Source organism: Lytechinus variegatus, chromosome 14 (genome assembly GCF_018143015.1).
Source record: "Lytechinus variegatus isolate NC3 chromosome 14, Lvar_3.0, whole genome shotgun sequence".
Classification (NCBI taxonomy): Eukaryota; Metazoa; Echinodermata; class Echinoidea; order Temnopleuroida; family Toxopneustidae; genus Lytechinus; species Lytechinus variegatus.
Genome location: NC_054753.1, coordinates 23,428,625 through 23,452,806, shown reverse-complemented (window position 1 = coordinate 23,452,806; position 24,182 = coordinate 23,428,625). Strand labels below are relative to the sequence as shown.

The 24,182-nt window shown below is 35.0% G+C and overlaps 1 protein-coding gene across 1 annotated transcript in view; it reads right to left on the bottom strand.

The window, feature by feature from the left end:
• Positions 1–5,119: 5,119 nt before the first annotated feature.
• LOC121427543 (type-1 angiotensin II receptor-associated protein-like) overlaps positions 5,120–24,182 on the bottom strand; it is a 36,756-nt gene continuing 17,693 nt past the window's right edge. The window contains exons 4-6 of the mRNA XM_041623988.1: positions 12,282–12,354; positions 10,816–10,855; positions 5,120–7,038 (exon numbers count right to left, since the gene is read on the bottom strand). Of these exons, the coding sequence (XP_041479922.1) occupies positions 6,822–7,038; positions 10,816–10,855; positions 12,282–12,354 (330 nt within the window). The 3' untranslated portion in view covers positions 5,120–6,821. The remainder of the gene's footprint in view (positions 7,039–10,815; positions 10,856–12,281; positions 12,355–24,182) is intronic.

Below are 24,182 nucleotides of genomic sequence, written 5' to 3'. Positions count from 1 at the left end.
GGTAGTGTTTTCAAATTTAATATTCACTAATTAAAAAAAAATCTATTGACCTGTATGCTTACAAGTTATCAGTACAATAAAAATGAATAACTTAAGTCCTCTTATTCTAAAGACCACACTCTTCAACTGAGTAAAACCTGTTAATTTTCATGTACAACTCTCTTTAATATATGAACTTTACAGTAATTTTTGACAGTTAAACACTCATACTAAATATATTGAATATTACCGGTTGTTGTTTAAGACAAAATAGTGTAAGTTCATCTAGTAAAGAGCATTGTTTAAAAATAAAATAAACAGCATTTTTACTGTGAATTTCTAAAAATATTTTAAAGTTTAATTTTACTAAAGAGAAAGAAAGCACACTCCCAAGACCTCAATTTATATCATTCATATTGCTGTTGGTGAATACTAATCTATTCATGGATGAATGAAAGACAAAATACTCTATTTTTTTGTCCAAATTTGATCCTTAACCAAAAAAAAATCAGCTTAATTCACCGGATACGTAAATTCAACGTCCAAAGCAGACACATTTTCCATATACTGTTCTGTGGATAGAAAGGGGCTGCATGTCAAGATGGAAGATGCAATCAAACTAAAAATTGCAATTAATGGAAAATCAAACTACAGTTGTATGCAAATATATTGCTTAACACTCGACCATCATTACCAGAAAAATGCAATTGGCTACGATTTGCAATAATTGATTGAAAATCTTTGTTACCGGGGTGTAGATGGCAACAACAAAGACACTGTATACTTTGAGACAATAACAGAGATGGTGCTATACCAGGCAATTACACTACCCAGTGACTCATTGGCCAAGCATAATTATACTCTTAATTGCACGGATTCAAAGTAAATCAAGATGGACTGTACTTTTGAAATAATCAAACTCTTTAAGCAATTTTTTTTTAAGTTCTGCATTTAGTTTTAATTCAAAAGATCAATTGTTAAATCTCAGAGAATTTGAATTCAAATCCCTTGAGATTTAAAAATAATTTCTTTTTCAATTCAAACTAAATTCAGAATTCAGAATTGGAAAATGACGGTAAATTTTTAAAAACAATATAATTCATTTTCACAGAACTCATACATGACATAAGGCTAACAGGAATGCAAAAACAATGAATCAAAAACAAAATCGAAGCTAGAAACTCATGGAATTAAAAAGAATACAATGAATATTAAAAAATAATTTGAAAACCTTCAAAATCAGTTCTGCAATTCACATGAACAGCCTTTTCTCTTGATTATACTTGAATTAACAGGATCATTGGAAAGCATGTCGGGCATATGTTCCCATTTAAACCTGTTTTGTTAATGTATATGTAACAACCTATGTTAACAGTTTACTGTATTCAATATTGATATATTTTTGTTGCATATAGCACCCTCATCAGTAATCTGTAAGAATGCTTCATAAGAATGCTTATTAAAGCATTTCAACCCTTTCAAATGTCATATACAATAAGTTATAAATGCTAAAACATGGATTGCAGAGCTGTTTATGATGGGATCACTGGCACGCCACATTACAGTTACAAAAAGATTGCACATAACCATTTCAACCTTATCACTTCATAGTAGGAGGTGATGAAAACCTCGAGATTTTTCCAGCATTTGTACCAAAGTCCCCTCAACAGAAAACTTATTCATTTGGTAAAGAGAAAGATTAAACTTGATGCCTGTTCCAGATATACAGAAAATATTGGCATATTATTTTTTTTATACTACAAGCTCACTTGCATATTCTGGTCACCTCCTGCAAATGTGCAGGTACAGAGCCAGAAGGACATTATTGCAGCTGAAAGACGTTCAGTTGAGAACCAGAAGGGGCTATTGATGTACTGAGTCATTGGCAATAGCGCCCTTCGTGTTCTCGATTGAACATCTTTGATCTGCAATAGCCCTTTGTGATTCTAAGCAGACAATATGTGCAAAATACATATGTTGGATTATTTAAAGAATTATATTCACAACCACATGCACAAGTTTTAATTATGGTCTATTGTTTGTTATTTTGTGTTTTAGCATTGTCTGAAGAAACAATCCTGAAATTCCTAATCTTATTAAATTGGTATTTAATCAACCCATGTGGCAACTGACTTTACTACCTATCTGAGGAATACACCATTTGTTTGAAAATGTTTATTATTTTACTATATTTGGCTAAAAATGAAATTCAGAGCTTTAAGAGTGTTATCAAAATTAACAAATTTCAAATTCTGCTCACATAATGATGTCTATTAATTCATCAAAACATAAAAAAATTAATTTAAAGGTAATGTTCAAATATCCACTTTGGAACATAATCAATGTTTTATGATCATCTTATTGAATATTGCACTTTCATAAAAAAATTAATGAATTGTGAATGCTGGCTAGTGAACTACTACAAAAATCACTTTGATTGATGAAATACAAACACAAAAACATGACAAAATGATAGATGCGTTCAAGTGAAATAGCTAAATCTAACCTCTTAATACATGGTACGCTACTACAAAATAAGAACCAAAGCAAAAGTAAGATTGGAAATTAATTTCAATTTAAAAGCTAAATGATTATACATTAAATTGTACAATTCATTCTGCACGGATCACTTTTTAACCTCCAAGAGATTGACATGCAAGCAGGCTATACTTGAACTTACAGCATAAATTTTTAAAGGTGCATTCACATGCAATGACTATTCGGGGCTGTTTCACAAAGATATAATTATGACTTAAGTCCCACTTAAATGCTGACGCATACACTATATGCAACGCGCGATCTTATTGATCAATACCCTGTAGTGCGTGTCCATTTGCCATGATCTGACCAATGCGGTGATGTCCTTTATAGCGCACACAACTAGGCATTCAACTGCATTCTAGGTCATACTTGTATCTTTGTGAAACACCCCAGTTCATATTTCTTTCATATACACAATTCAAAGTGCGAGTGCAACCTCATCAATTCCGTAATTTGCATACAGCCTCTGTTGCACAAATAATGTGTAATTGTTTTATGAAGCAAATTATTGAAATACTGTCACTTTTCTTATTAAATATCTGATTTTTATGAAATTTTCAGCATTTTGCTTAAGTTGCATCTTGCACTATTCACTCAAATAAGCAATAATTAATACTTCCCTTTTCAAATCCCTCCTCCTTGGATTTAACGCTGACCATCATTGAGATCTCAGGTGATTAAAAAATTAACACTACAACAAAAAAATAGCTCCTCTTTGGCCTCTATCACAACACTTTCTTGGATGATGAACAGTTATATAACTTGGTTCTAAATGTCTTAAAATAAGTAGGCGTGTTCTTGGTGTGTTTAGTAATCTAGAAGATTAAAAGCACATCTGACTCAAAACCTACCTTAAATCATGCAGTATGAAAACAAATAAAAACCTAAATATATAACTTATACACTGGCTAGAATAATAAACAAATAGAAAGTAAAGATATCTTTTTTTAATGATACAAGTGCAATCATATTTGAAATTCAGCAAAGGTTAAAAGAAATAAAAATGAGCAAAAAATAGATTAAATGGAATGGTGAAAAGAATTGCCTCAATCCAAATATAAATCTTGACAGAATAAATTCAGAAGCCATAAATAGTAACATAAAATGCTATTTTACACAGGGCTATTATGATAAATACAATGCAAACGAAGTGTAGAAATTCTGTAAAGACTTCCTTTTCCGCATATTCCCTGTTTAACAAATAGTGTTCACATACCAGTACATGTGTCATCACTACATGCTAAAATAATTGTTTTAGATTTCAGAAGCTCATGTTATTTCACAATATTGTAGAAGACACGCATTTGTTTAAAGGGTATTGTAGCGCTTTGTAACAACTTGGGTTCTGAGACAACAATTATCATTCTTCAGACAATTCAAACTGAAGATAGAAGTCAATGGGTTACACTTCTGCTAGCAATGAAATTTGCTTTCAGCAGGCCAGCAGGATATACAGTGCGTCCCAGAAAAAGGGAAACCTGGAATCCAACATCTATTTTCTTCAAATGCAAACTTATTATGATATTTGTATTTACATCATCATAATATTGAATTACTCTTCTACATTTTGATACCTAATATGTGCTGACAACACTTCACGCATTAATGAGCAAGAGGAGTTTGAAATTATAATGCCAAAATCTGATTGCGCAGAAAATAGGACAAGATCGGTTTGCGATACGACAACTGTGCCTATTCATTGGCTCATTTGTTTTGTATGCTTAAGGTTCTCTCACTGATCCCTGAAATGAATGTGAACTCAGATTAACATGTGTATTTCTGTGCAAATCATTTCTGATGTGTCTCAGTATTTATTGTTAGTAATATGCCGTGCATGAATGATTGGCTAAGCTGTTGGTCTCAATTCAATCTGCCATGCGTGAATTGTTGATAACCTTTTCTTTTTTTTGCTTGTCAAAAAAAAATTGTTGGACCGCCCCTCAAAAAAATTTCTGGCTTCCGCCGCCAATGTGCGTGAATGAATGGCTAAGCTGTTGGTCTCAATTCATCGTAAAAACATGTTGAACAATTTTGAAATCTATCTATGAAAACAGGTATCCTTTTTTGTGGGACGCACTGTATATGCGGCAACACTTTCTAAATTCATCAAACGCTTCTTTCATACGCCTCACTATCTCGAATGATAGAGGGGGCTGCTCATAATCAGACCATGGACCTTGTTTCAAAAAAAAGGGCAAATCACACTAACTCGATCTTGATGATAGAGGGCAGTATGTCACATTCTTCCCAAGCACGTGTTGGGTGTCAGTGAAGTCATCCCCAGTTTGAGTGAATTCATTTAATTGTTGATAGACTTTTCTTGACTGTACGAATGCAAATAATAATAATGATAATATATAATTTTGTATAGCGCCATCTATCTAGAAACAATCTATTATGAGGCACAATGTTCTTATTATGGTAAGTTTAATCGCCTATAACTAGAGGACTGACAGATTGCATAACTTTCAAACAGCTACATGAAACAACAGTGGCCCATAACATAAAGCTTAGCAATGATCATAGAACATTTTTCTATGATTGATTGCATTGACTGCTATGTACAATCAATCATAGAAATCAAGCATACGATTAATCGCTAACCTTTGTGTTACGGGGCCCTGGAATATCAATTAATTTTCTTGACAATGTAAATTCCTAAATATTATTTTTGGCCAATACTTTCAAACCCACCTATTGCCTTCAGACCCTGTGTAACATTTAGATGATGTTCATGGCATAAGTGTATTCATGAAGATTGTGGTAACACATGTATTAATGCCTTACCAGGGAACAATTTTCCTGGTATCGCAGCGCAATTTGCTCCACAATTTTTGAAAGACTGCTATGCATAAAGTATTTTGTATAGCATATTTTTACATAGGACTGTACATATAAGTTGAGAGCTTTTCTCTTATGACCAAAAATGCTATTCAAATGTGTAAAGCAAAGTTATTCCCTGCTTACATATAGAACTCAACAAGGTATATATTTATAAAATGGCATTCTAGGCTCCTCTGAAAAATTACCTCTATGTACACAATACCAATGAAGCATTAGACTCTTCATGAAATAAATAGCCAACATGAAATATTTTTCTCTGGCATTACTCTCTTGATATACCACTCTGGAACAGAGAAATAACATTTTATTTCTCTGGAGCTGCATGGTGAAATACTGCCCTCTATAGTCTACAACAAGATAATGTTTGGTAAAGCATTAGCATGCCACAATGCATATTGCAAAATACCATCCAACCAGGTGTCCATCTCATTAAGAGTGGAAATTGAATAAAATCAAGTTACATAAAATGACTTATATCTATCTAAAACAAAAAACAATTATTTCTGCAAAGTGGCATTTTTGGCCAAGATTCAGAACTGGGAAATGTTTCTGATTCTAATAAGGAATCTCTACGCACATTACAAAAAATGGTATCCATGAACGAGTTTGGCAGCAGCTTTGTAACCATTTATAAAAAGGGATAAGTAGTAAGTAGAAAAAAAGGGGGATGAGTAGTAGGTAGCGAAGAAAAAAAGTTGTTGACCTTCTTAGCATTTACTCTAATTTCAGAACATACTCAGTATAAATATACATAAGAAAATAATCCTCAACTCCCAAACCCTGAATTGGTACAGGCAGGTTTTACAAACTTCTAACCAATACTGGTTCAAGTTTACAGTTTGCTTTATTTCATAGTTAAAACACTAAATTTTCTTTGTCCAGACCAACACTTTCCTTAAAAATCTATACAGTCCCAAGCAAAGTGGTTTATTCCTAGAATAAACTGTGATGTGGAACATTCATTTTTCAACATTACAAAAGGAAAGTAAGCATGGTTTTAACCAGTCATAATCTAAGAAGTGCCGTTGCAACATCAGGTAGTCCCCTACCAGAAGGACTCATACTTTTAAAGAAAAAAATGGGCAGGTCACAGAAAGGAAACAAGGATGCACCAGAACCAAGACATACCCAACATGAAAATATCCTTTGCCCCACCTAGCGACACATCGGCTACTATAAGATCAATGAAGCTCACACCACTGCTGACCCCAATCACCTAGTAGTCTGCAAGCCCAGACTCAAATTTGACACTTTAATAAATTATACATTACATTGTCAAGAGTGAAGACTATAGACTCCAAACTTTCTGTCTGTTGGTCAAAGTCCAGGAGTGAATCTAGTCTTCCTACCTCAGACCCTGCAGTGTGCACTATGCAAATTGCGAAAGAAAAACAAAGGTCTGTGCCTGCAGACTAATCACCCAGCATCTATCCCCAAATACCTATGGCTGGACCGGTCTATTGCGGAAGAGGGGTGTAAGGTTTATCGATGGACGCAGGGGGATGGGCCTCCTCTACTTGGTTGTTCGTCGGGAGGGACTGGTCGATGTTCTCGTACCCCCTCACGGTCGGGTTGGGGAAGTTGAGGTCGCCGTAGTCCCCGCCCCGTCTGTTGTACTCTCGGAAGAGCAGGTATATAGCAACAGGTTTCAGCAGGAGATTCAATATGCACATACTGACGTTGATTGGAAAGGAATAAGGTTGTCAAGGAATAATTTCACGTGTATACACAATAATCCTAAGAGAGTTAAAATGAAATATAATTCGGAAAAGAAAACATGATATCAACTTTAGGTCACTTTGCAGTACTTTGAGGATATTCATTTCAATTGCAATGGTATAAACTTTGCTAATGTAGTCCCAATGGGTATTAATGAATACATACAATTATAATCATCCAATCTGTTTTTATTTCCTATGCATAGACTTTAACATGGAAAATGAGCAATGACAAAAAAGATCTGTGTTGCCAATTTGCAGCACATTGACAAGAGCTGATAAACTCAGACTTAAAATAATGGATTCAATAGAAAGAAATATAGAAGACCAGTGTATGATCTGTTATAATAATAACAGTAATAATTTGAAGTTCAAGATATACTAAATATTGAAATTGAAAATGTTTGATGTCGCACATCAAAAAGGTTGTAAAATATATAAATACTCGTACACAAATTATATGAGACATGTTTTCAAGTTTTTGTGTAAGTAGTGGTAACCTTTGGAAAAAGGCTTTGTGTGATAAATAGCATGGTTTGATAAATCTGATTTTAAGTAGTAATTGATATGCAATAGCACTTTTGAAATGAAATTTTCTACATTTTTATTAGTTTGTTGTCCATGCAGGTTGGAGAATGTTGATTACACTGACTACAAATGACACTATGTTACGATTGAGGGTGCAGGGGTATCACTGCAAGTGGTCCTGTGGGGGGGAAGCAGTGATTCAGGATTTAAAGTGCGGAATGGCCATCAATACCGCTCTAATAAAAGATGGCAAATGATTGGTTTCTACGGAATCCACTAAACTTTAAGGTTTGAGAACTGATAAGTCATGTGGGTCGTCATATAGTTCAGTGAACCTTGAGCCAGATGCAATGTAGATGTTTTAGATGATATGCAGCTTGTATGAGCAAACAGTTTGACCTGATATTTTTCTAAAGGATTAAGTGTTAAATCTGTGACAATCTTGTAGATTATATCTTTAAATACACTGTTACATCATCGTAGGAATGAACTGTTTGGCATCATTCCTTGGGAGCATTTCATGAAAGGACTTGTTGGGACGTTTTATCCAACAGGTCCCATTTTATCTGACAGTTGCCATAGTAATAGTGCTTCTCAGCCAATCAAAATCAAGGACAGTTGTCAGATCTGAAAACTTGTCAGAAGAAAATATTGATGACACGCTCTCCTGGTTTTCCGTCTTGTCTAATTCAAAGATGAAAGCTTGTTCAGAAATCAACAGCATGACTCGTATTAAACAAGATCAAAGAAAGATGAACCAATCTCACCAGTCTTATCAAACTTAAATTGGCTATCTATCCAATCCCGGATACATTACAAAATTCTTTTGTTAGCCTACCAATGTTATCATCAGTTTGCTCCATTGTATCTCAACAAATTGTTAATACCATATAAATCAGAAAGAAGGCTTCATTCAAGTAAAAAAAGTCACTAGTCCCATATACAGTGACAAAGTTGTATGGGGAAAAGATTGTTTTCATATGCACCCACTGTTTTATGTCACAAACTGCTGGAATATGTTAGGAATACCGGTATACCAACAGATGAAAAGTTTATAGATAGAACTTGAAAACAAATTTATTTACACCTAAGTCACACTTCCCTTACGGCAGTCGATTGGCGAGTCGAAAACAGCCGTGTTATTCATTTTTATTCAAACCACCTATATGAAGCTGGTACATAAAAATATTAAAACGTCCGTTTCAACTCGCCGTAAGGCCACAATAGGGGAATTGTGACTGAGGTATTAGCATTCTGTAAACAATCAGGAACCCAGTGCTATCCACTCCATCTCCACTTGGAAAAAGTGCTTAGAAACATGGAATTTTGCCTATGTACCAGTATTTGAGCTATACAAAAAATGTTTTATTATTTATATTTCTATTGACATGAGCTGTGTCATGTCGACCATTATAATAAAGTAATGATTTTATGATTGATTATTCTTTTCTATCTAGTTTTTATGATTAATTATTAAATTTCGTTCCATATCATATTCCACTATTAAACCTGGCCATACATGTTGGCCTAAAATTCAGCCAATTTCAGGAACATTACGCAATGAGTTCTGAGTAACTTCTCCATGATCCTTCCACTAATCTTTTTTATATGAATGTTCTGAGTGGTATGTCAAATGTGACAGAGGTCATATAAATCATGATAACAGCTTGTTCCCATGAAACCCTCTTAGAGTGGATATCTCGTAGAACATTGTGTTATTGCTTGGCACACCCTTTCCGCGACATGACATCTTGATGAATGAGAGCTGGTTGCGTACAATCGTGAGGACTGGATGTACGCTGCTTTAATTATTACAAGTCACAGTGAGTATGATTATTGTTTTGTTCTAGTATTTTGCAAGATATGTTCGTAATATGTTTCTGATCTAGCATTGCAGGAGACATAAATGTGAGAACTGTATGAAAGGTTTTAACAAAACTTGGCTTAAAGGGGAATCCAACCCAAATAAAAACTTGTTTTTATAAGAAAAAGAAAAATCAGACTAGTTGATAGGTGAAAGTTTGAACAATATTGGACAAACAACAAGAAAGTTATGAATTTTTAAAAGTTGTAAATATTGGTAATCACTATATTCATGGAGACTTCAAATTGGCCGCATATGGGATGGCATAGTGATGTAAGGCAAGGACTACTCTTCCATGTACTCCAATACATATTATGGCTAAAATGTCATTTTTCCCAAAATTTTTATTTCAAATTATATTTTTCTTTCATGAGGACATAAAACAATATACTACCTGGATTATATTTAGATTACTGCCCCAGGGAAATTGGTACTTAGGAGAAAACCACAAATCCCTGATAATAAAGTACATGGCCTATGGGAAAGTTGTCCTTGCCCCTTGTCATAATTTACTTACCCTGTTGCCAATTTGAAATCTACATACTATTAGTGATCTCAATTTTAAAGCAGCTATAACTTTCTTATTGCTTGTCCGATTTCTTTCAAACTTTCACCATTCTGTTTAATTTATTTTTCTCCTTCCCAACACAACATTTTATGGCCAAGGCTGGATTCCCCTTTAAGTGTGCATGTTATGATGAACTAATTAGATTTTGGATTAAGGGGTCAATGGTGAAAGGTCACATGGCTGGCAAAACTTGTAACATATCACTAACAATTTTTCTTAAATAGCTCCTTACTTTGATGACTTTATCTATTTGAGGGATCTGGCTAGAACTGGCGTAAATATATGTATAAGCATGAAAAGATGAAATGACTAGATTTTGGGTTCAGTGGGTCAAACTATGTCTACTTAAACTATCTCACTTTCAGATGAAGTGGTTTTTTAGTCATAATTTGAATTAAATGTTGAAAGGTAGACCTGTATTCACATTTTTCTGAATGATGATTTTAATGTGATATGTCCTATTGTCTTTTCATGTTTTTATTAATATTGGTGCATTGGCTCAGTTGGTAGAGCATTCGTCTCTCAACCAGGAGGTCGGGGGTTCAAACCCCCAGCTGCATTAGATCATAAGACGTTAAAAGATGGGAGTTGCTGCTACCCTGTTTGGCGCTCAACGATTAAAGGGATAGAGCATCGTCGATCTGGCGCTGCACAGCGGCTTGGGCAAAGCAAGTTTTATTTTCATTCATTTCATGTTTATCTCAAACAATAAATTTAAATATGGAATATGGAAATGTTATCATCATAAAATCTTTGGTGATATGAAAGGATACCCAGCTCCGAATCTCATTGTAGAACAGTTCACTTCAACACCTGAGCAAAATGATACAAGAAAGGAAACATTAACAGTTACCAAAGCCTGAACAGAAAGACCATCATATTGACGTGTTTAGTAACGTATTCAAATTATATGCTTATACTCTAAAAAGAAAGGTTGTTCTTGACAACCTGAAAGCTTGTGAGAGGGTTTGCCAGACATAGCACCAGGTAATGTATGCAAACTAGATTCAAAGTATAGTGTATTTATTACTGAAAGGCTAAATAAATGCTTCATATTATCTGGGTTCCATGAAAAGCAAACTTCATAAATCTGAACACTTAGGACATAGGCCGAAGACCCCCCCCCCTTAAAAAATGTAAAAGAGGCATAACTTTGGTTAATATATACAGGTCCTTGCTTATTACCTGTAACAATATTCATGTAGAAAGAGAATATGTCTCAATAAACAGGTATATTAATTTCTAAAGGCAGATTTGACCGCAGCAAATTTAATTTTGATGGCACTGAAAAAAATACACAAGGCCAGAGGGGGATTAAGCCCCTCCCCCACTAAAACCCCGTAACCAATAAAATTACTAAAAAAGGAAACTTTAAATCAGCATAACACACACAGGCAAAGTAAAAAAATTACCCCATATACCGTATTGCATAACATGAGATTGGAATACACAAATCTGGAGAGGAATTTCTTTCCAATTTCACAATTTCTTATCTGGGATTTAAAAACAAATTAAGTTAACCTTGCCCCCCCATCAAATAACCCACACCAAACCTCTGTTTAGCCTTCTCCCTTCACCGCCCCCATCTTCCTTTATTCCTTCCTCTTTCCCTTCTTTCTTCCTTCTCTAAAAATATCCATATGATCACATCACAGATAATGAAATTGGATTTTCCTCCTAACTTATTACACTGGCCATGTCTTCATAATACTGAGATGTATCTTTTAGGCCGATACCATACCTGCCATCCTTTGATAATAAAATCAGAATCATAGTGCCAAAGACGCGAGGTGCACAAAACACATGAGCATGGGGGACAGGGTGTGCCCCTACCGTGGACAGGATATTTTTTTTTTTGTATTTTGAACATGAAAAAGTAGCATTTTCCTGCACTTTGTATGGTAGTCACTTATAATGAACAATGAATAATATCAGATTGATCAAGTGAAGTATTCGTTTTATTGATTAAAATTCATTTTCATTCTTTCCTTGTCATGGATTCATTAACACCTTCACCCTTTTCCATTCATTCCATTTACCTCAATTTTGCCCCTCAAAATGATCAAAAGAACCCTAGAAAATGAAAAAGGAGCCCTGCAAATGAGTAGATTGTGAAAAGTAGCCCCACCCCTCTCCCCCCCCCAAAAAGCAAAATTAATGAAATGAATGAAAGAATGAATAAATAAATGAATGAATGAATAAATAAACAAATAAATAAATAATTGCCAAATATACATACAGTGTATCCGAGGAAAGTAGATGCCCAGGAAGATAATATCCATTAAGATGCTGAGGATCTCAAATATTAACATCTGAAAAGACAAAAGAAAAATAAAGTGGGGGAAATTAATATCAAGATATTCACAAGAAATATGATCAACATGATGGATAAAATTTGATTTTCCTAATGACAATTTCAAATCTAAATCATTAATATCTGAGAGAAAACAGGCACACAAAATGAGAAAAAATGAGCATACAAAAGAAAAGTATAAAAATTTAATCTAGAACAACTGAATATCACTAAGAATTATGATGTAGAAATATGTATGCAATCTTTTGCAACCCTTCAATCAAACTTGAATGAAATGAATGTTTATTCTTTCAAAATTATAAGCAATACTTCAACAAGTTGAATAATGAAGAATTGATATCGGAATAAAACTAATGGTTGGTCAACAGCGGTCACATTTGCTGTACATACTTGATCAATATGAAAACATAAGAGGGTGGATCCTATATAAGCTAAGTCCATGGGTCGTGGTCGATTGTGATTATGATACATGTTCTAAATAAGATGGTGTGAATTAATCAACAATCAGTTGTTCATTATGAGGTCAATAGCTTCTCCCTTTCCACACGTATTGTCAGGACTCAGGAAGCTGTTTAATATGCTTCTGGAAGACGGTACAATAACTGATTTACAATCAATAACTGTACTAGACTAGTAGCAATAATACCTGTCTTAAATCAATAACTTCATTTTTTCATATTTTTATGTTTTATCAAATAAATAAAAAAGATCATATACCATATTTACATAATCATGAAAATTCGAAAGAGCATTATAAAAAAAGGAAGAAGAAAAGACGATGAATATACACAGCAAAAACTATGGTGTACACCGGTGTACATAGAGGTCAGAGGACCACACCAGTTATTTTACACCGGTGTACATAGAGGACCACACCAGTTATTTTACACCGGTGTTAAATTGGTGGTGTTAGTTTTACACCTATAGGTGTTATTACAACACCTATGGTTGTTACATTTACACTCTTTGGTCTTATGTTCAATCTCTAGGGTGTCATTTAAACACCTCAGGGTGTGGTCCTCTATTAACACCAATTGGTGTCAGTTTTAACACCACAGCTTTTAGAGTGTAAATACTTCTTATAAGTATCTATCCTCATATGGCATTTTTGTTGTTGATTTTACCTCCACTCTCTTTTAAATGTGTGGTATACAGTTGTAAGAATATTTAAAATGAATTTGCATAGTATCCTACCAAATATTTTTTTCTGTCACAAACCTAATTTAAGTAAGGTCATGAACACTTCTTTTCTTCTTCTGCCTTCCTACCAATTGCAAACAGCAACCCCTTTCATCACATTGCATAATTTGTAAACAAAAAGCAATTGCATCTGTATGCTAATCATTTTCTTTCAGGTCTCGGCCTTCTTACATATAATTGCTATCAATGAACTTTATAATATTAAAAATACAAAATATAATTATATCATATTGGATGGCTCAGAATGGAATACCAGAGTATTCCAAGAGTTTGGGCAAATATTCCACGAATCGCAGATGAGTGGAATATTGGCCTTTACGAGTGGAATATTTCTGGTATTCCAAGGAATAAACTTATCACTGTCTCTCCTTAATTTCAGACTTAATAAACAAATTTAACGTTTCTGATGCCATCATTTTCCCTTTTTCAATCAAAATTTCATGATTAAAACAGAGTAGGCCTACATTGTTTCTGTCTGTACACATGCATCTAATTCTCATATTATTACCAATCTTTTTAATTTCTAATCAAATGTGAATGGCTCAGCAGAGTCTTTGCATCATAAATGTACATACATCTCAATAAACCATACCAGTATATTCCAGATATATTAACAGTAGTGTGATTTCAGTTTGACAAAACCAAACTTCCATGTATTCATAAAAATTAGGATGATTTAACATAATAAATAATCCTTTGGGTGAATTCATCTTTTTACAAGGAATAATTTTCTGGTATCGCATCACAATTTGCTTCACATTTCTTGTGACTGCAACACAAAACATCTTGAAGGTAGTATTTTATTTTTTTTACATAGGACTGTCCAGCATACATTTGAAAGCTTTCCTCTTCCAACCAGAAATGGTAATCATATTTGAGAAGTAAAATTAATCCTAGTTTTCAATTTTCCATCTCAAAAAGGCTCTGGGAATTTCATATCAGACTCAGTTTTATCATCACTCACTATATGCGATACAGTGTAATTAAGACGCACCAACCGTCACTGCAGGGTATGCATATATACTGATAAATACTAGTACATACACACATATGCTGCATATCATGCCACTGAAATGTACTTCAATGCTGATTTACATGGATGTGCACTGTGCATTGCAACTTTCCATAATTAATCTGATGATAGATAGCCTTGGATCATGCCTGCCATATTATGTATTTCAACCTTAATATTAGAGGTGAAAATAAGCAAACTGTGATTATGTGATTATCACAATACTGGCGATTACTGTCCCACCTACATAGAAAAGGTGAGGGCAAGAAGCAGGGTGCGAGGACGGCAACCTATTATTGGAGTCTATGGATGTATCTATTGATTTATGATTGTTGTTTTTAGTCAAATGTTTTGAATTGATTTGGAAATAAAGTCTAAATTGTTATCAACCTTGCACACCTTATCATAGTATTCTGAGGTGAAAAAGGCTCATTTACTAGCTTCCTGTAAAAAATATATTATGGAAATGATTATATCCATTGAAATATAATGTGGAAATGATGATTTAACGGTGAATAACTATAAGGGCACGATAGCTCAGTCGGTTGGAGCAGGGGTTCCGGATTTCTGTGACCCGGGTTCGATTCCCAAGCACTTGGTGCGCTAACTTGGTATGGCATCAATCCTCATTACCAGGCTACTCAGAGAGGACCTTAGGCCGTCGGTCCTCTGGTTGCTTGCTTCGAAGCATTCATGCTTTCTTAGCAATCAGGTAAAAAAACACCACCATTTACCATAAAGTGTATTTTGTGAGGTTAAAATGGCTTATTTAAGGCTTTGATAAAAAAAAAATACATTACGCAAAATGAAAAAAAAATCAATATGATTCTATTACAAAAACAGGGCCTATTCCTGGTTTCTTACAACAAACCACATCCATTTCCTTGGCAGTTTTGTTAAATTCTTACTATAAACCTCTGTAAACTAGAGATATGCAGTCTACTAGTTAAGACATCATATGAAATATCTAGATTTCAAGGAACTGATAGTAACATTCATATTATCTTCATGTATAATATGCATTTAATTTATAGGTGACTACATTGTAGGTCAAATAGAGACGTTGTTTATGGTAAATTATAACAAGGGGTAGCACAGTTTCACTTCATCTCCCTCCACCCCCCCCCCCCTCTTCCTTTTTGTTCTCATTGGATTTTTTTGAAAACTTGGAAATCATAGGAAGATGGAGTGGTGCTCCCTGCACCCCCCGCCCATGTTTCATTAACCCTGGACATAGGTACATTCAGTTACAATCTGCCATGATTTTCCTTGCAGAGGCAGAGATCCTTTAATCAGCTTTGATAAGTCTGGGCCTTGTCGGTGATTTCATTGACAATTTGGATCTCAGCAAATCAGATGCAATGATTTCAGTAGCTTATAACAGGTAACAGAGGAAAATAGCTGACAAATGACTTTGTGAAATACTGCCAAGTCTGAACAATTTCCTATTATGGTGTCTTACAATAGATACTTGTGCAATGGTCAGTTTCAGTAAATAATAATCCATACCATGTGAACGCTGAAGCCCACATAGCCTGTATTTATCTATACAGAGGCTGGAATTATTGTCTTTGCTGTTATGCTGAACACAAGCAATACGTCTGATGTGGCAAAGACTATTAAAGGTTTGTGGCTAAATCGTAGTCTTTGCCACATCAGACGTATCGCTGGCATTCAGCATAACAGCAAAGACAATAACTGCAGCCTCCGTCTATAGGCTAAAGCCCACAAGGCTTTCACATTATTTGGCTCAAACTAACACTCTAACAATTGAACACCCCCCTCCTAGCAGTCTAATACCCTTTTCATAAACCTATCCTCCAATTAGCCGCCAAAGAGTAATGCGGATAATTCAATAAAAATTGCGTTCACAAACTCCGAAAATAATACCCCTTTCATAAACCCAATTAAAATGAATTAGGCGGCTAATAGCAGCATAAGTTGGTCGTAAAATTGGAGGAGGACAAGAGTTATCCGCATTACTCTGATGCTGCTATTATCCGCATAATAGCGGCATCGGGATAAGATTTTGAGTTTATGAACGCATTTCCAAATAATGCGGATAATTGCCATGGTGCGGTCACAAGGTCACCCTTTTCCAACACAACCGCATCGGAGGGGGCGTGTCCAGTTGTCATGGCGATTATCCGCCTTTTTCAGGACGGGCGCTCGTAAAAATAATGCGGCTTATTTTCGGAGTTTATGAACGCAATTTTTATTGAATTATCCGCATTACTCTTAGGCGGCTAATTGGAGGATAGGTTTATGAAAAGGGTATAAGCCGCATTATTTTTACGAGCCGTCCTGAAAAAGGTGGATAATCGTCATGACAACTGGACACGCCCCCTCCGATGCGGTTGTCCTCCTCCAATTTTACGACCAAATTATGCTGCTATTAGCCGCATAATTGGGTTTATGAAAGGGGTATAAAACTCAAATAACCAGGAGGACTTCAATTTTTTTCATATAAGTCAAATGGGTATAAGATAATTTTTAGAATACCAATGGGGGGGGGTGGTCATAAATGTAAATTATGACCGAATAGATTAAAAGCCCAGTTTATGTCTAAGCGATTTTCAATCATACTAGCTATACACTTATAATCAATATCAATGTTGCTTCACATATTTATGGTCTTGTTTTAAGTATCATTTTACATATTTCCCCTAATTTAAATGAAATCATTTGAAATACACTAGGTTTGATATTTTGTCGCTTCATATTCCAGTCATTCATAAAGGCACGTATTGTGCCACAAGAGCTATATGAAGGTCTGCAGAACAAGACTAACTTTCTTGTATTTTTACTGACTGAGGTGAGAAATGCGTCAAGAAGTCGGGTCATGAATCATTGACTTTGCCAGCCCCCTTCACCGATGCCTCTTCTCATTAATTATTTACAATTGTTTCAAGAAAGCTGTGGACTTTTAAGGAAAATATCACATAAACTATATATTTAATGTGTATTTACAGGCATCTTAACTGCAGTTAATTTGTGAGCATTAACTGCTTGAATACACATAATAAACTTAGACTGTCAGAAATGTTTGAGTTTGAAATATTTTTGTAGTATTGATGTTCTCACCAGCCTACTCTTATCTGGATGATATATCAACTTGAAGATAAATATCAACAATGCTTTTAATTTAATAATCATTACTTTTCAGGTGTGGAGCTCAAAATCAAATGGACATTTTTACAATTGAATTATTTTCCTTTTTCTGATTCAGAAATTTATCATAAACATGACCATGGTAATAAAATATATGTAAATTTAAAGCATCATAGACATTGAATACAAAATTAATTGCTCCATACTTGAGAATCAGATTCTATTTATTATTATACTTATTGATACAATTTGAATTTCGATTACAATCACAATCTTCATTGTTTTAATTATGATGATCATCATTATTATCTAATGAATTGTGCAAAATCTGCAGAATAGAATGTAAGGTTTCCACATGGCAACTCCTCCACTATACAAATGCTTTTTAAAAAATAAGTTTAAACAACTACTGTCTAAACTTTTAAACATGCTGTTTCTTTTAAAAAAAAGGCAAGTATTATTCTATCCAAGTCCTTTAGAAGCGCATAGAGACATTATTCATAAAGTGATACGCGCTACAGAAGAACTGTATATCATTATTATTATCCTTATCATTATTATCAAGTTGTTTAAAAAAGCTTAAACAATTTTTTTAGAGTTTAAACAGTAGTTGTTAAAGTGATGGTCATGCTTACACATTTAAACAGCATTTCGAAGTCAAAAGTGTATCATCTTGCTTTATTTTTAATCCTTTTGATCTTCCAAAATGATGGTTGGAAATGATGAATGGCCGCAAGTAGCTACATTCTTGCCTAATTGTTCATGCTTTTCTACTTTCCTACAATGTCCAATCTTGATATGGTGGTTCAGTGGTAGAGTGCCCGCCCCATGAACGGGGAGGTCGTGGGTTCGATCCCCGGCTGAGTCATACACCAAAGACTTAAAAATGGGACCTTATGCCTTCTTGTAAGGCAAGCTCGACGTATGAGAATGGACAAGGGTGATAATAAAAATTTTTGTTACACAGGGCCCACTGGAAGAACAGCTTGAAAGTGAGAGTGGCTCCGGGGGGGCCACTTACATTGACGAGTGGATACCATGCGCGACCAAAAAAACACGTAAAAAGGATGTCCTTTTCACGATAGGGCACGTTACGTACGTAACGTGATAAGGGTGTAAAAAACACAAAAATAATGAAAAAAGGGTATCTATTTCGCTCGGAAAATTACGTGTTTAGGGTCGAATTTGCGGTGATGAAACAAAATTAAAATGTTTTATAAAGGATGTCCTTTTTGCCCCAACACTACGTGTTTAGAGTCCTATTTGCGCGAGGCGTAGAAGGTGGGGTCGTACTAAACCAAATTAGGTAAAGCCGACGACCGAAGGACCCGTAACAATAAAACATTCCTGTACTTGTTAAGGGGTTCATTTCAGGGAATATTTGCCAAGAGTATCATTTTGTTTCCAATACTTGTTAAGGGTAGGATTTCACAAGCCAATACTTGTTAAGGGGTGCATTTCAGAATATGGAAATTACGTGTTTAGGGTACTTTTTGAGACCCCATGGTCGCGCATGGTATCCACTCGTGAATGGAAGTGGCCCCCCCGGGGAGTGGCTACCCTGGATAAACAGAGTTGTTATTATTATCATTTCCCTTCATGAGTAAATCCATTGAGATTTTACTTATTTAATAATCATCTTCCTTCCACACCGATTCTCCTTGACCTTAATTGTTACCTTCACTTCAGTTTTCTTTTCTACTTCTTGCGAATTTGTCATAATATGTTTGCTAAAAGTAAACAAACCTTAATACTGCCCCCTTGATCATCGTAGCTGACCGTTGCCATGGTATCCATACATTCCTTATATCTTAATTTAAGTCGGTGAGTAAGTGTTTAGTAATGTTGAGTAGTTCCGGTGAAAGTTTGAACCAATCATTCGATCACCTGTTAAAGATGTCTCAGTAATGTACAGAACATCACTGCACCGTTCAAGGCCAGTTATGACAGAATTCACGAAGTCTTGCTCAATATAGGCAGATCGCTATCAGCCTGAGTTTGATCAATCTCAAAATTCGAGCCCAATTATTATTCCTCTTATGGATTTTGATCTCATTCTAATCATGTGCTCATTTGGGGGGGGGCTTGTCAAAATTTTCCTCCGAAAAATTTGCCCCTCTTTTGGAAAATCCTGGATCCGCCCCTGCTTAGATTAATATAGTTTTATTTACCATTACAAGCAATGGGAAAGAGCATGGTTAACACAGTATAAGAAATATATACGATGTAAACCAAATTTTGACATTATCAGTTTTTCATTGTTTTAGTGCAAAAATCAGACCATTGATAAAACGAAATTGGACTTTGGAATACAGGCCAATGAGTGTAACTGCAGTCGTAATGTAATGAGTAGAATGGCAAATTATTGGCTAATGATTATAACTTCCTTCCTGGAGTCACATGACACCAGAATAATTTTGAAATTGAGAGATAGGAGGGTCTTGAGTTTGGGGCTTCTTGCACTATGCAAGGTTGTTATTAATGTGTGATATCCCAAGTGAGATCTATGTCATGATTAATATTCTTGGATTAATGTTGCATTTTTCACAGGAAAATATCAGTTTCAGCCATGTTCAAGATTCAGTAGGATTATTTCAGAGCGCATTCACACTGGAAAAACTTCTCTCTTTTCATTTCATAGGGAGGGTGGGGGTTTCACAAGTGGTTAAGTCAGATTTTAAATTTTAGTGCCACCGTGTATGCGAATGTTGGTAACACAACATTTGCTCATGCATCAATTGCTCTGGTCTAAAAAACTCAGAGGGCATAGGGTTTAAAGGAAAAGTCCAACTCGATTTGAATGAAAAGAGAAAAATTCAACAAACATAACACTGAAAAAACACTATATTTTATTATATGAAATATGAAATATTTTCATTTTCTCGTCATTGTCATGTGAAATGAAGTTTCATTCCTCCCTGAACACGTGAAGCACATTCTGTGCTTCAGGCAAGGAGGTCCTAATTGTCAAATTCGTAAAAATTGAAATATTGTATAATTCACACAATAAAAAACAAAAGAAATAGTGAGTGAGTGACATCCTCGACTCTCTCATTTGGATGTAACTGGCTCGTTCATAAACTATTTTGTTGAAAATAAGCGAAACTTTGAAATGTCATAACTTTCTTATTTAACATCCGATTTTGATGAAATTTTCAGCATTGTGCTTGTCTGATTTTTCTCTACTTATTCAAATCAAAATTTTTCTGAGGTGGACTTGACCTTTACTAGTTAGGATTGTAATCAAGTTTTTGGTTCAGAATGACGATGTAAAGATTATTAATGATTAGGGTTTATTTAGTTTTGGAGTTTAGGTTTTAGGTTTGGTTAACGTGTAGATTTTCCGTCAGAGCAATTGTCGCCAGAGCAAATATCATGGAACCGATTTGTAACGCGCAGTCTCAGTGATTAATACAGAGTAGAACACGGCTTGATCTGACCTCGATGCAACTTGAATTTAAATGTGATTTCCACTCACATATAAATCTTTGTGAAATAACTGCAAGATTATTCAGTTGCCACCTGTGCCCAAATTTACTTGTGATTTTGGTTCAACTCCACACTTGCAGTCCAACCTGACAGAGAAATCCTATATCTGCATTGTTTAACAAAAAATGTGATTAGTCACATGACAAATCATTGTCAGCTTCAATATCTGCAAGATGGTTTTATAAATTCACTTTTGATATTTCTACTGAAAGTTTTGTGGCAAATTTTGAAGTTGGCCTAATTTACAGCTAGAGTGATCAAATTACATAAATTTACAAATGAAAAACAAATCCAACCCAAAACACTTGCAGGGTCACAAAAGTTTTGCCAGTCTGAACCCATGTCACCCATCCCATACATCTAAGACACATAATATTACATTTCTTCATCAAAGGGAAATGAAACCTTTGGAACAAGTGGGTGTGTGTTGAAACAGAAAAATCATAGAATAAGAACAAAGAAAGTTTGAGAAAAATCATAAAAATAATGAGAAAGTTATGAGTATTTGAATATTGCAATCACTTATGCTATGCAGATCCTCCCATTGGCAATGCGACAAGGATGTGTGATGTCACTGTGAACAACTTTCTCTTTGATGGACTATAAAATACCCTCAAAATGTCTCATTTTGCTTTTTCTTATTGCAATACAAACTCTTAATCCATGATGTATTTTTTTAAAAATCTGTATTACATGTACATGCCCTCCTCTAGAAAGAACATGTGATCTAATGATAGATGTGATAAAAAAGGCACTTTAAGTGAAATATATACTTACGTAATGGGGAGAGTTGTTCACAAGTGACATCACACATCTTTGTCACATTGTCAATTTGAGGATCTCCATAGCATTAGTGATCGCAATATTCAAATGCTCATAACTTAATCATTATTTGTCTGATTTTTCTCAAACTTTCATTGATCCGTTTCTTTGATTTTTTTTGTTTTCACAGAAGCTATCTTGTTCCAAAGGTTTCATTCTCCTTTAAGTACTTTCGAATTGGAAAAGGAAAGGAACATGATTCTATCCAACATTAGTCATCCATTAACTGAAATCAATCTTGAGTATTCATGTGGCTTCTCCTTTCTAAATCTCTGAATGTGAGTCCAATGTATCAAATTGCTTCTACATTTAGACTTCAATGACAAATGTTCATTCTTATGTCAAAGAATCATGACTAAATGATAAAATCTGAAATAAATTACTACCATAAAACTTTACTTGCAGTCAGTAGACAAAGTGAAAAGGAATACCTATTGCAATGATCACTGAATAATTATTCAAAAAAAAAAAAACACTATTATGATATATACTTTGTTCATTGACCCAAAATATCCTTTGACCATGATCATGTGACCTAAGACATGTGCAAAACAATTATCATACATACTTGATTACCCTCATGTCGATATTTCATGAGCTAGATCCATAAACTTTCTAAGTTATGATGACCTGTAAATGACCTTTGATCTTGGCCATGTTCCTGAAACGCGCACAGGGTATTCAGGGATACATTGCTGCTCTTACGTCCAAGTTTCATGAGCTAGATCCATAAACTTTTGAAGTTATGATGACAATTCTACAAATACCCCCAACATAATACCAAAGTGTGTTGACCCTAAGTGACCTTTGACCTTAATTATGTGACCTGAAACTAAGGCAGGATCTTCAGTGATACACTATAACCCTATGTCACAATTTTATGAACTAGGTCCATATACTTCCAAAGTTATAATAATAATAATAATAATAATATAGGATATTTATATTGCATACATATCCACCTTGTTAGGTGCTCAAGGCGCTCCTATATTACCCGGCTAAGCTAGGCGTTCATAGCGCACACAGCTTTAAGGAATTACTTCCTACCGGTACCCATTTACCTCACCTGGGTTGAGTGCAGCACATTGTGGATCAGTTTCTTGCTGAAGGAAATTACGCCATGGCTAGGATTCGAACCCACGACCCTCTGTTTCAAAGTCCGAAGACTAATCCACTGGGCCACAACGCTCCATTGCGTTATGAACATTTCAAAAACTTAACCTTGGTTAAGATTTCGATATTGACTCCCTAAACATGGTCTGAGTTCAATGACCTTAAATGACCTTTGACCTGGGTCATGTGACCTGAAATTCAGACAGGATGATCAGTAATACTTGATTAACCTTGTCTTCTAGTTTTATGCAATAGGTCCATATACTTTTTAAGGTAAGATGACATTTCAAAATCTTAACCTTGGTTATTATTTCAATGTTGACGATGCCGCCGTCGCCATCGGAAAAGCAGCCCCTATAGTCTCGCTCTGCTATGCAGGCAAGACAAAAATGAAAAAGTGAATATTTGATACTTGAATTAACAGCATTGAAAATATTTGAAATGAAAAGAGGAAATATTGAACTCCTATTCAATCTATGCTAATGTAGGCAAGCAATTTTTTTAAATTAAAAATACAAAATGTTGATTGGGCACCATTACTTGATAAACTTATACAATATTATGATGAATGTACAGTACATGTATGTGTATGAATGAAAGAGGGACATGGCTGCTATGTCTGGAATAATAATTTTCCTGGTAGTGTAGTAGGTTTCACGGTACACCATGTATCTTTCTTTGGCAAGTGTTGGTCCTGAAAAGGACCACCCCACCCCACCCAGAGATTGGGTGGTCCTTTTCAGGACCAACACTTGCTCAAGAAAGATACATGGTGTAGGCCTACCTTGAAAGCTACTACACTATTCTTCTTCGCCATGGAAACCTTCAGAAGTTTAATTTTCCTGGTATTGTACTGATTCAGCATGCATATGGTTGCTATTACTTCAAAGCAATTTTTTTATGTGAATGAAGGGGATGAATGATAAATGAAGATAGATGAAGGAGGGAAAGGAAAAGATTTTGGGTAGTGATGGTGGGGGGTCGGGGCTGCATAGACCTGAGGGGGGGGGTCTTTTTTCCTCAGAACACAGAACAAACGAGCTGGGCTCCGTTTCACAAAGGACTTGCATCTGTTGTAA